The sequence below is a fragment of the Vombatus ursinus genome, unplaced genomic scaffold (assembly GCF_900497805.2).
Source record: "Vombatus ursinus unplaced genomic scaffold, bare-nosed wombat genome assembly UNPS02011190.1, whole genome shotgun sequence".
Taxonomy (NCBI): Eukaryota; Metazoa; Chordata; class Mammalia; order Diprotodontia; family Vombatidae; genus Vombatus; species Vombatus ursinus.
This window is the reverse complement of record NW_020950968.1, coordinates 1-12,082: the sequence shown is the minus strand read 5'-3', so window position 1 is coordinate 12,082 and position 12,082 is coordinate 1. Positions and strand designations below refer to the sequence as shown.

Below are 12,082 nucleotides of genomic sequence, written 5' to 3'. Positions count from 1 at the left end.
CCCCCAATCCCAGCTTTGGGACTCACCAAAAAGGAGCAGGGAGATGAATGTGGGGGACATGCTGGCTCCTCAGACTAGTCTGTAGCTGGTGGCTTTAACTGAGCAAAGGAGAAGAGGCAGGGGGTTGAGAAGCTGAAGCCAGGATGTGGTAGTCAGAAGTGCTACCCCAACCCCTGACTGCCAGGCCCCACATTTTTCCACTCTGAAAGAGCTCAGAAGAGAATGGCTTACATCAAGCCTTCCAAAGGCCTAGGGTCTCAGACAGCAAGGTAAAGACCCAAGACATGAGTTAGCACACCCAGCGCTAAAGGCCCAGGGCCTCAGGGAGAGGCTTAGTGTCAAGACCACCAGGGCTTCCATGATAAGGCTCAGGGCCATTAGGCCAAAGGTCTTTGAGGTCATGACTAGAACGCCTAAGAGATGAGAGCCCTCTCAGTGTATCTTCCAGTCTCTTCATCCCATCTTAAGATGAAGCTCCAGGCCTTGCCCCACATAGGAGTTTAGCCCAGACCCCGGAGCCCCAATCTCCAGTAACCCAACATGCCTTGTGGATCACTGCTGCTACTACCTTCAACTCTCTAGTGTTTGGACAGTGGACTCACCTTCCCAAACCTATCCTCCCTCCTCACAAGACCTCAAAGAGAAGGGCTTCAATCAACCTATTATTCCCCAGTTCAGTTACTAGCAACTTCACGCTCCCTGCTCCCTGAATCCCTGTGATTCAAAGCCCCTGTCTGCTGAGGGGAGTAAAATGGGCTGGCAATATAGTATGGGCAAGCCCACCAGCCCACCCCAGTACTTTTCTCCCCACCTCAGACCTCTGGTCCTGTTTCCGGTCCAGCCCTCACAGACATCATCTAGGGAAACAACTCTTGTGGAAGATGGCCACACATGCCCACCAACTGCCAACCATTTGCCAATCAATTGATAAACAAGAAGTGCCTCCTATGTGCCAGGCACTGTCCTTAGCAGGGTAGTCCATCATGCTGGAACTGGAAGGCTCCCTGAGGTGGAGACAGGAGGCAGCATGTGCCAGGCAACTGAAATCCCAAGCACCACCATGACCCTGGTGTGCACAGCCCAGGACCATGAGCTCAAGAACCCTGGGAATAGTCACATAAATAATTACATGAGAAAAGTGGCATTACCATCCATGGAACTTGTACATCTGGCTCATGGCAGCAACTTTTCATATGTGTCGTCTCCCTCATTAGAATGTGAGCTCCTTGAGAGCGGGAAGGCTCCTACTTGGCTATTTGCATCTCTAGAGCTTAGCACGGTGCTTTGCACAAAGCAGGCACTTCAATAAATGTTGTATTCATTCATATGTACTTGTGGAGAGACTGAAGCTTGAGTGATGCAGAAGCTAAGAACAAGGGCATCATCTTCCAAAAACAGAAGAAGAAATGTGACCAGGGAAGTATATGGTCCTACGCTCTCCACCCCCAAGCAAGGAACATGGCCCCATCATGAATTCTTAATGGTTCTTTTTGGCCTAGACTCCTGGGACCCAGGAGGGAGGTGAGAGTTGACACTGATCATGTGGACCTGGACTGTTCCCCTAGACAGTGGAGCTCAAAGTGACCATTGTATGCTAGTCTTATAAAATAGTCGAAGAAAATACCTTCCCTTGGAGGACTGAGTAACAAAACTTAACTCTACTGGAATGATCTTGGAGTAATCTTGCAATTTCTTATAGAAAATGCTGGTGTTAATAAGACAGTGGGCACCCTGGTACTGATGTCCAGACCCAAGATATATCACTGCACTGCCACCTCCAATTGGAATCAATTCCAGCTGGTTCCAATACTAGTAGAATACTAAAAGCAACAAGGTGGGACTCAATACCTGTGTGCCTTGACTATCCATGCAGGGAAGGCTCTGAAACCTTACTGTAAAGGCTGGAATTTGTAGTCTTAAACAGACTTAACTAACAGTATTAGATTGTGAGTCCCTTGAGGAGAGAAACCATCTTTCTTTCTTCCTTTATGTATCCCCAGCACTTAGTATGGCACCTGGCACATAGTAGATACTTAATAAATATTTGTTGACTATTGACTAGCAACTTTATTGACTATACAGTCAAGTGCTAATTCTCAATGCCATTTATTGCTGTAACATACACACAGTCAGGCACACACACACACACATAATGCAGGCCTGGTGTACATGCAGAGTGAATCACTGTAATTGGCTAAGAAAAACTCCACAGAAGTTGAAGGGCTGACTTCCAAGGTAGTCATGATGACATGTGTTAGAAGTGTCTTAGAGAGATATTAGAGTATACTTAGACATTCTGTAATTTTGTCAAAGAAAAAACAAACACTAATACTATACTCTGAATTTCTTGGGCTCTAGTCTTCCAGAAACAATTGAATTTAACACTAATCTATATTCAAGCCATTTCTCAGGGAGAGAGGAGGAGGAGAAAGAGAAAGAGGAGAAATGAGAGAAGAGAAGAGGAAAAGAGAGGGGAGGAGAGAAGAGGTGACGAGAGGAGAGGAGAGGGGAGGGGAGGGGAGGAGAGATGTACAAACTGGCATAGTTCCCCTGGCATGCCTTCCTACGTGACTCTCTGCCTCCAACATGATTTCAAGTAACTTTTGTAGGAATCTTGAACAAGGAAACAATCATAAAATGTTGAAAAATATCTGAAGACAAACATTCCATAAGAGTTAACACTCAGTTCCTACCTGGAACACTTCACTTAAGGGCTGAAAGGATCTCCGTCCTCCAGCTATTACTTAACCAGGATGCAGATGTGGACACTTCCATTGAGTGGGTCCTGATGCCCATAACTTCAGGCAGGTAGGGAGACCATGATCTTAAAAGGTAAGTTTGGTTATTGTCCTTCAACCATTCCTCTAAGAAAGACCTTAGCTTTTATTCTACATTAAGGGGCAAAGATAGGGCAAGATTTACGACGCAATAAAAGAAATTGTTTAAAAGAGGGAACTCAAAATGGATCCTCAGAAGCTTTAGCTCCATGAGGCACACAAGACTAAAAAAGGAATCCATAGAAATAAGGACTATGAATCAAACACCAAAAGCCTAGAAAAGACAAAAGGGGAATGTAATTAATGAAGAGAACAATAGAAAGAAAACAGTATTAGATAAAGTCATAGGAAATGAAAATGAAAGTAAATCGAAGGGGTGGGGAGGAAGGGGCTTTAGGACTGCTTATTGGAGACAGAGAAAGAGGGGAAGAATTAGATAACTAGTGTAATAAGAATAAGTTTTCCCACCTTAATAAAAAAAAAGTAGCACTCAGTTTGTCAATTTAGCAAAGCTGATAATTCAGTAAGAATGTTTTGTTGGTTTAATAAGATGGTTTGCCAACTTAGCATGACAGATGCCACTTGGTATTAAGCCTCCATTTTGTGATTGAACCGTTTTTAGAAAGTCATTTTTCTATAATTTGGTTTTCAATAATAAGATAAGCATTTGTGTGGTATAATGTAATAAACAACATGTGTGAATCCTTAAATGACTGATAAACATGTGGGCCCTCTAATAAGACAAACCACCAATAGGAAAATGTTACACTGGTTCATGTATATGCTCCTTCCCCCCCTCCTCCCCCTCACCTCCTCCTCTTACCCTTATTCCTCCTACCAATCAAAGATAACCATGGTTAAAATCCACTAGAAGCCCCAGCTATCAGCCTGTTCCTAGGCTTCAACTAGGACCAGCTCCTGTCATTCTCCAAACTTGAGAGTCAAGCAGCCCATGTTTGACTGAGGGCAATGCTAATTGATGGAGACTTTCTAGATGGGAGAGACAGAGACAGAGAGACAGAAACAGACAGAGAGAGATAGAAAGAGAGAGAGAGAAGGGAGGGAGAAAATGGACGGAAGGATAGAGAGAAAGACAGAGGGACAGAAAGAGAGACAAAGAAATGGAGAGAGACAGAGAGGGAGAGAGATATGGCCTCCAGCTGGACAGAGAGGGAATCCTGTCATAAAGAAACTTATTGGAACCTCTAAGACTCAAGTTGGTTCTTAGAGGAGGGTATTGTTTGCACACTTTGATTAATAAAGTTTGAGTGCAGACATTGAGAAGTGTAAATCTAATTAGTGTTTCCATCACACTAGTTAGCATCAATAATGGTAAACCAGTTATCCACATACACCATATGTCACAACTAAGTAAAAAGAAGAAAGAAAAAGAAATTAATAACTAAAACACTAAAACTAAGGGAAAAAGGATGAATGTGGGAGGGGCAGGAAAGAAAGTAGCCCACAGGAATAGAATCATCTTAAAGTAGAATAAGCAAAAATAACTGAAGAGATAAAATAGTCTTTTCAGAGGAAGATAAACAAAAAAAATTCTAATTCAGAAAAAGATGAAACAAATATAAACTTATCATAACTGTGAATGTGAATGGATTCATTAAACCAGTAAAACTAATGAGAATGAAAGATTAGATAAAAAGAGTGAAATCCCACAACTGTTGCTAACAAGAAATACACCTAAAAAGCAAAGACATACTTAGAATGAGAATGAAGAGGTGGAAGAAACATCAAATGAATTTTAAAAAAAAAACAATCATGCTATCACAAAACAAAAGCAAGAATTCACAACATGATAAGAAATAAACAAGAAAACTACATTAGGTTGAAATGAACCATAAACAACAAACTAACATATATTTTAAGGCTCCAAAGCCTTAGCAATGAAATTCATAAAGGAATAATTAGCTGAATTAAAAGAAGACGTAGGCAGTAATGCAATATATTAGATGTCAATGTCTCTCAGTTCTAGATAATCTAACACAAAACATTTTTTTTCAATAGAATTGGTGAACCAAAAAAGACTTTTGACATCTTACTAATGGGACTGCTAAATAATATACTTATTTCTCAGAACCACATGGAACTGCAAAGAAGTGAAAAAGGGCAGAAGGAATAAACACATCCTCTAGAGACCATAAGGCAACAAAAAGTACAACCAGTTTTGAGGGAGCACTATTAAAAGAGAGATCCAAATGGAGACTTAACAAAGCAATCTTAAAAATGAGTTCAAAGAACAAATTGCAGAAACAATAATTATGAGAAAGAAAATTGTAACAATGAAATAATATGCCAAAATTTCTAGGATTCCACTAAAGCAGTCCTTAGGGAGGAAATTATAACCCTAAAAACATGTTAACCCAATAGAAAAAGAAAGGACTAATTTACTGATACACATCTTTTGAAATTAGCCATAAATAAACAAACCAAAATATTATAATTTAGAGGAGATATTATAAGATATTTGAGGATATATTTTAAGTTATTATAACTTAGAGGAGAAATGGGCAAGCTGAAAAATATTACGTACTAAAAGTGAAACTAAAAGCTGGCTATTTGAAGAGACTAACAAAATTCAAAAACTTGATTAAAAGGGCAAAACATCAAGTCTATAAAATAGCAAATAATGAATGTGAAATCATTACCAAAAAAATAGAAGAAATGCAAAGAATTATCAGGACCTTCTATGTATGAATATTAACAAACCTAAGAACACAAAAGAGACAGGAATACCTTCCCAAATATAAAATATTCAAACTAACTGAAGAGACCAGACAGACATTTTAAATAATCCAATATCAGCAAAAGAAATTGAACTAGCTACAAAGAACTACCACATTTTTTAAAAAATACTCTGGATCCCAGCAGATTCAGAGATGAATGCTATCAAAATTTTAAAGAACAATACCACACAAATTATTGTCAAAAACTGAGAAAGCACACTACTAGATTTCTCTTATGAGCCAAACATAGTCCTAATACCTAAACCAGGGAAGGATAAACCACAGAAGGAAAACTATGGGCCAATATCATTAATAACTATTGGTTCAAAAACTCTAACTAAAATCTTGTCAAACAGTCTACAGAAATTCACTAAGAAATCTTTCATTTTGACCAAGTTGGACTTATAGCAGGATTGAAAGGGTGATTCAACATTGCAGGAGGGATCAACATAATTTATCATCTTTAAAACATCCAAAACTATAGAATTCCTTCAACAGATACAGAAAAAGCCTTTGACAAAGGAAAACAAAAAACCTACAAAGCATAGGCACAAAGGAGTTTTAACAATAAAGTAAAGTAAGAATGTTCATTCTCTCTTCTGCTATTTGATATTGCTCTAAAAATACTAACAGGAGCAATAAGACAAAAGGAAGAAATTAAAGGTGTAAAGACAGTCAAAGAAAGGATAAAAGTATAGCTATTTTGTTGATGATTTCATGGTTTTCCTAAATTAAAAAGAAAAATACTAGGGAAGCAGCAAAGATACTACTTGAGACAATAGTTTCAGCAAAACTTCAGATTACAAAATAAATCCACAAAAATTCAATGTTTCTACATAATAACAGAATGTAAGAGCCATAGTAGAAAGGGAAATTCCATTCAAAATAACCATAAAATGCATAAAATATCTAGGGATCAACCTTGCTAAACACACAAAAGACTTGAATAGTTCCAATTACAAAATGATCTTTAAAGAAATCAAGAACTTAAATAGGTGGAGGAAAACATTCAGTGCTCACAGAAGTGCTACTTAAGTTAATGTACAGTTTTAATACTATACCAATCAAACTATCCAAAGTATGCTTTACAGAACTTGATAAAATAATAACAAAAATCATTTGGAGAAACCAAAGATCTATAATATCATTGGAAATAATTCTTAAAGGGTAGAAAGGAAGAGGAAATAACACTTTCCAGACCTCAAACTATATTATAAATCCATAGTCATATACACAATGCAATATATGTTACTTGTCTGTCCATCTTGTATACCAAATCCTTGTCTGAGAAATTTAATTCAAAGATTTTTTTCCCTATTAATCTGTTTCCCTTCTTATTTTAGATGCATTATTTTTGTTTGTGCAAAAGTTTTTCAATTTCAAAGTTATCTGTTTTGTGTTTTTTAATTGCTCCAGTCTCTTGTTTGGTTAAGAATATATCTCTTACCCAGAGCTGAGAGAAGTATGTGAACTGCTTCTTTTCTAATTCTTTTGTATGGTAAAATCTTTAATATTAAGTTTACAGTATCTATTTGGAATTGACTATGGAGTGTGGCATAAGATGTTTGTGTAAGTTTAATTTCTGCTAGTCTGCTTTCCAGTTTTTCTTTTTCTTTTTTTGGTGAGGCAATCGGGGTTTAATTTTCTGGATTTTCTTGGATTGCTTATTTTTTTTTCCTAATTTTTCCTTGCTCTCACTTACTTGATTTTTTTGGGGGGGACTAGGTAATGGGGTTAAGTGATTTACCCAGAGTTACACAGGTAGTAAGTGTCAAGTGCCTGATGTCAGATTTGAACTCAGGTCCTCCTGACTCCAGGGTCAGTGCTCTACCCACTGTGCCACCTAGCTACCCCTGCTTTCCAGTTTTTCTAGCAGTAATTAAAAACAATCAAATAGAGAATTCTCTTCTTTTTCTTTCTTTCTTTTTTTTGGGCAATTAGGATTAAGTGACTTGCTGAGGGTCACACAGCTAGTAAGTGTCAAGTGTTGGGTCTGAGGCCAAATTTGGACTCAGGTCCTGCAGACTTCAGGGCCGGTGCTCTATCCACTGCACTACCTAGCTGCTAACTAGCAAAAACTGGCTAGCTAGCAAAAAAAAAATCACCCCCAAACAAAAGAAAGCTATGTGTTTATTGGTTTTGTTGAATACTTGGTTACTGAGTTTAATTGTTTTTTGTTCTCTCATAAAATTATTTTCTGTAAAATTGATTTAATTTTATTTATAACCAGTACCAAATAGTTTTGATGTATATATATATATATATATGTACACACACACACATAAACACACATGTGAACAGACAGAAGCACAGAAGTGTATTAAAATTTATTATACATACATGTGCATATTTACACACACACACATACATGCCAAAAGTCATTCCCCAATTGATAAGTGATAGAAGGGTAGCAACAAAAAGCCTTCAAAAGAAAAATTGTAATCTACTGAAACCACATAAATTAAAGTTCCAAATTGGCTCTGCCCTGGACCTTCTTCTCCCTTTATACTGCTTCACTCCATGACTCATCAGCTCTCAAGGATTTGTTTATCATCTTTATGCTAACCATTCTCAAATCTACCTTTCCTGCCCCAGTCTCTGTGCTGACCTCCAGTCTCCCATCTCCAATTGCCTTTTAAATATCATCAAATAGTTGTCCAGTAGACATCTTATACCCAAAATGTCCAAAAAGAACTCATTATCTTTCCCCCTAAAACTTCCCCCTGTTTCTAACTTCTCTATGACTGTAGAGGGCACCACCATCCTTCCAGACCCTTAGACTCACAATGCAGGAGTCATCCTAGATTCCTCACTATCTCTCACCCCCAGTATCTAGTATGGTGCCAAGACCTGTCAATTTCACCTTTGCAGCATTTCTCAAATACACCCCCTAATCTCCTCTGACATTGCTACCACCTGAGTGCAGGCCTTCATCACCTTGTACCAGGAATATTGTAATAGCTGCTGGTAGGTCTGCTTGCCTCAAGTCTCTCTCCACTGTAATCTATCCTCCAGTCAACCACTTAAGTTATTTTCCTAAAACTCAGGTCCAGTTATGTCACTCCCCCAACACACTCAATAAATCCCAGTAGTTCCCTATCACCTCCAGAAGCAAATACAAAATCCTCTGGTATTCAAAGCCCTTTGTAACCTAGCCCCACCTCTTTTCCAGTATGCTTACACTTTAGTCCCCTGACACTTTACTCCCCTTACTCTTTGATCCAACGACACTGATTTCTTTGCTGTTCCATGAACAAGAGATTCCATGTCTGAACTCCTGGCATTTTCCCTGGTTGTCCACCATGCTGGGAATGTTCTCCCTATTCATCTCTAGTTACTACTTTCCCTGGCTTTAAGTCCCAACTAAAATCCTACCTTCTACAGGAAGTCTTTCCTTTTCTAACCTCTCTGAATTCTAATGTCTTTCTTCTATTGACTATTTCCTATTTATTCTGTGTATAGCTTATTTGAATATATTTGTTGCATGTTGTTTCCCCATTATACTGTGAGCTCTTTGAGAGCGGAGGCTGTCTTCTGCCTTTATTTGTGCTCCCAGTGCTCATTCACAATTCCTGGAACAGAATAGGTCCTCAGTGCTTGTTGGTTTGTATTGTGGAATGGTTACTTGGGAATGAGGAAGGGGAAGGACACTGAAAGAAACTCTGGTGATATGAAAAATTATTTAAAAAAAATAAAATCACCCCCAAACAAAAGAAAGCTACATATTTAATTTATTATAGACTCCAAAAGAAAAACAAGATGTATAAATAATTTCATATCCAAATCTCTTTCTGCTTTGTATACAGAAGTGTTCATTTTATTGGTGTTTGTTAAGTTCAGTGTTTACATAAATGGTGACTAAAAAACATACTGGTAAGGGAGGAATCTGGAGAGGTCTTGTGTGAGAGGATATCCTTGAGCTGAGCCTTGAAGAACTCTAAGAGACACAAACAAGGTGGGAATCCATTCCAAGAGTGGGGAAACAGTGGAGATATCCTTTTGGAAGGGCATGGAGATGGGAGAAGGACTCAGGCTTGAAGAACAGCAGACTGGCCAGTTTGTTTGGAATGTAGTGAAAGTAAAGGCTAGCAACAAATAATGAGCCTAGGAAGGCATGCTGAAGTTAGATAGTGGAGGGCTTTAAATGCCCAGCTGGGGAGGTTGGATTTGATCCTAAAGGTAAAAGGGAAACACAAAAGCTTTCTGGGCAGAAGAGCGATGGAGTCAGACCTGAGCATTAAGAAATTTCATTTCACTGCTTTCTGGAGGATGGATGGGAAAGGGGAGAGGCCAGACACAGAAACCTCACTTAGTAGGCAATTGAAATAGTTTAGGAGAGAGGTGACAAGGCCCTGAATTGGAACAGTGACAACTTAAGGAAAGAGAAGGAACTAGATGAACAATATGCTATGGTGGTAAGATTGAAAAGAATTGGCCCGTGACAGGATGAGCAGAAAGATAATTTAAGGATAACTCCCAGGTTGGGGCCCTGGGGGACCAGGAGAATATTGGTGCCTTCAATAGGAAAAAGGAGATGCTTTGTGGAGGTTTAGAGAGGAGAGAAGTTGAAAAATTCTGCTTAGAACAGTTGAGTTGGAGATGCCTGTAGGACATCCAATTGGAAATTTCCAATCAGCAACTGGTGATGTGGGCCTAGAGTTCAGGAGATAGACTAGGACCTGGACACTAGGATCTGGGTGATGATGGCAGAACCCAGAGGAGCTGAGGAGATCACCAGAAGTGTGTGTAAAGAGAAGGCCCAAACAGAACCAAGGGGTGCCCACATTTAGGAAAAGGAACATTGGTGGGGATCCATAAAGGATACTAGGAAAGAACAGACACAAAGAGAAGTTGTTGTCCGTCAACGCAGGGCAAGAGTTGCGTATGTTGTTGGATCAGGGCATGTCTTCACAGGGGCTATCTGCCGTTCATTCAGGGCTGGTGGATTCAGTTGAATATATATCAGTCCCTCGGGGTCTTCAGCCTCAGGGACCTATAGGAAAAACAAGAGGGTGAGTGATCAGCCAGTATCACTCAAAGGAAGAGAGAATGAGATAATGGGTTGGTTACTGATAAGCAGAGGAAACCAAGGGCCAGAGTATGAGTGGGAAGAGGGGAGAAGGGAGGCTGAGATCCAGGAGGAGAAAGGCTCCTCCCAGAGGAGGATGAGAATAACTCACAGGTGTTCTTGAGTGTCTGCACTTGGCCACTTGGGCATCTGAGTTGGAGAAAAGTTTCTGTCAGTTTGGGGGCTCCTGGGATCAGACCTTTCCAAGGACATGGCTGCCCTGCCCCCTGCCTGAATCACTTACATTTGGTCTCTTCTTGGGAAGCTCCAGATTTAGAAGAAAAGCAGACAAACCAAGAACAACATAGGCACCTTGGGGATCTATGAGGAGAAAATAGGATGAGGTTGAGGAGCTCTCTCCCCAACATGATCGTTATAGAAGATCCAACATCACACTGAGATGCTAGGTCAGGGTGGGGAACCTGTGGCCTTCAGACCATACGTGCCCTTCTAGGTCCTTAATTCCCCACCCCATTCTAGATCAAGGGAGCAAGGAAAGATGAGCTGAGTCTCCCTACCTTCTGGAAGTCTCTCTGTGTGAAACCACTGATGAGAGAGAAAGAGGGAGGCCAGGATCAATCACCAGCCTGTGATTTACAGCTGAAAGGAATCTTAAAAATGATTTAAGACTAGCCCTCACTTTCACAGCTGAAGAGGCTGAGGTCCCAGTGGCCCTCATACTACTTAATCCCTCAGCTCCCTTTGAGTTTCCTTTTTTCCTCCCCAAACTCACCACTCTGGGCGTGGCAATGACCAACAGAAGTCAAGAAGAGGAGGAGGAAGAGGATGGAGGCGCAGCTGAAGGCAGTGATGAGAATGGCTTTGATTTCCATGATGGGGGTGGGGAGGAAAGTAGAGACATTAGTCATGAGGTTCCACTGTCCTCTCACAAATTATTCTCCCACTCATCCTGCCACCCAACACCACCGTACTCCAACCTAAGTGCTGAGCTCAGACCCAGGGAGGTCATTGACTCCCTTCGCCATTTCAGGAAGCCCTACCTCTCTTGAGAAGACTTTTGTTCTGCTCTTCTAGAAAATAAAATGGAAAAGTTAAGATCACAGGACTGCAGATTGTGAGAGTAAATCCTCACCCCCTACCCAGCTCTCAAGCATGGTCCCAATGGCCCTGGAATTAAGGGGAAAGGCAGTGTCTTTCTTTTCTCTCTTTCTGGGTCTCTAACGGAGAAGCAAAGGGGCCAATTGCCTGGTACTGCAGAGCAATAGTTTGGAGAAGAGGGCTAAGTATAGTCACTCTCCAAACGGCCTTTCAAGCAGCCACCTCTCACCTTGTATTATAAGTTCCAGGGAATCACTGGGCAGCGCCACGACAGAGCTGTCTGTCCCAAGCAGATAGCGGCACCTATACTTTCCAGTCTGGTTGACTCTTACGTGGATCAAAGGGAATTCTGCTCCATCCTGAGTCCACTCACTGGTGCCCATAGGTGCCTCCTCTCCATCCTTGTACAGAGCAAACCTCACACCTCTCGGTGGCCCCCG

General features: G+C 40.5%; 1 protein-coding gene across 3 annotated transcripts; it reads right to left on the bottom strand.

The window, feature by feature from the left end:
• Positions 1-9,281: 9,281 nt before the first annotated feature.
• LOC114038473 (V-set and transmembrane domain-containing protein 1-like) lies at positions 9,282-12,076 on the bottom strand. 3 transcript variants are annotated; one of them, XM_027855731.1, is made up of 8 exons: positions 11,872-12,076; positions 11,585-11,614; positions 11,317-11,403; positions 11,102-11,129; positions 10,828-10,904; positions 10,696-10,733; positions 10,341-10,508; positions 9,282-9,582 (listed from the first exon to the last, which is right to left on the bottom strand). In XM_027855731.1, exons 1-7 carry the CDS (start codon positions 12,023-12,025, stop codon positions 10,377-10,379), a joined length of 546 nt encoding a protein of 181 aa, XP_027711532.1. In that variant the 5' UTR covers positions 12,026-12,076; the 3' UTR covers positions 9,282-9,582; positions 10,341-10,376. The 3 variants fall into 3 exon arrangements, with proteins under 3 accessions (XP_027711532.1, XP_027711531.1, XP_027711533.1); XM_027855730.1 differs by having other exon boundaries at positions 9,282-10,508; XM_027855732.1 differs by having other exon boundaries at positions 9,282-10,508; positions 11,585-11,611.
• Positions 12,077-12,082: the final 6 nt, after the last annotated feature.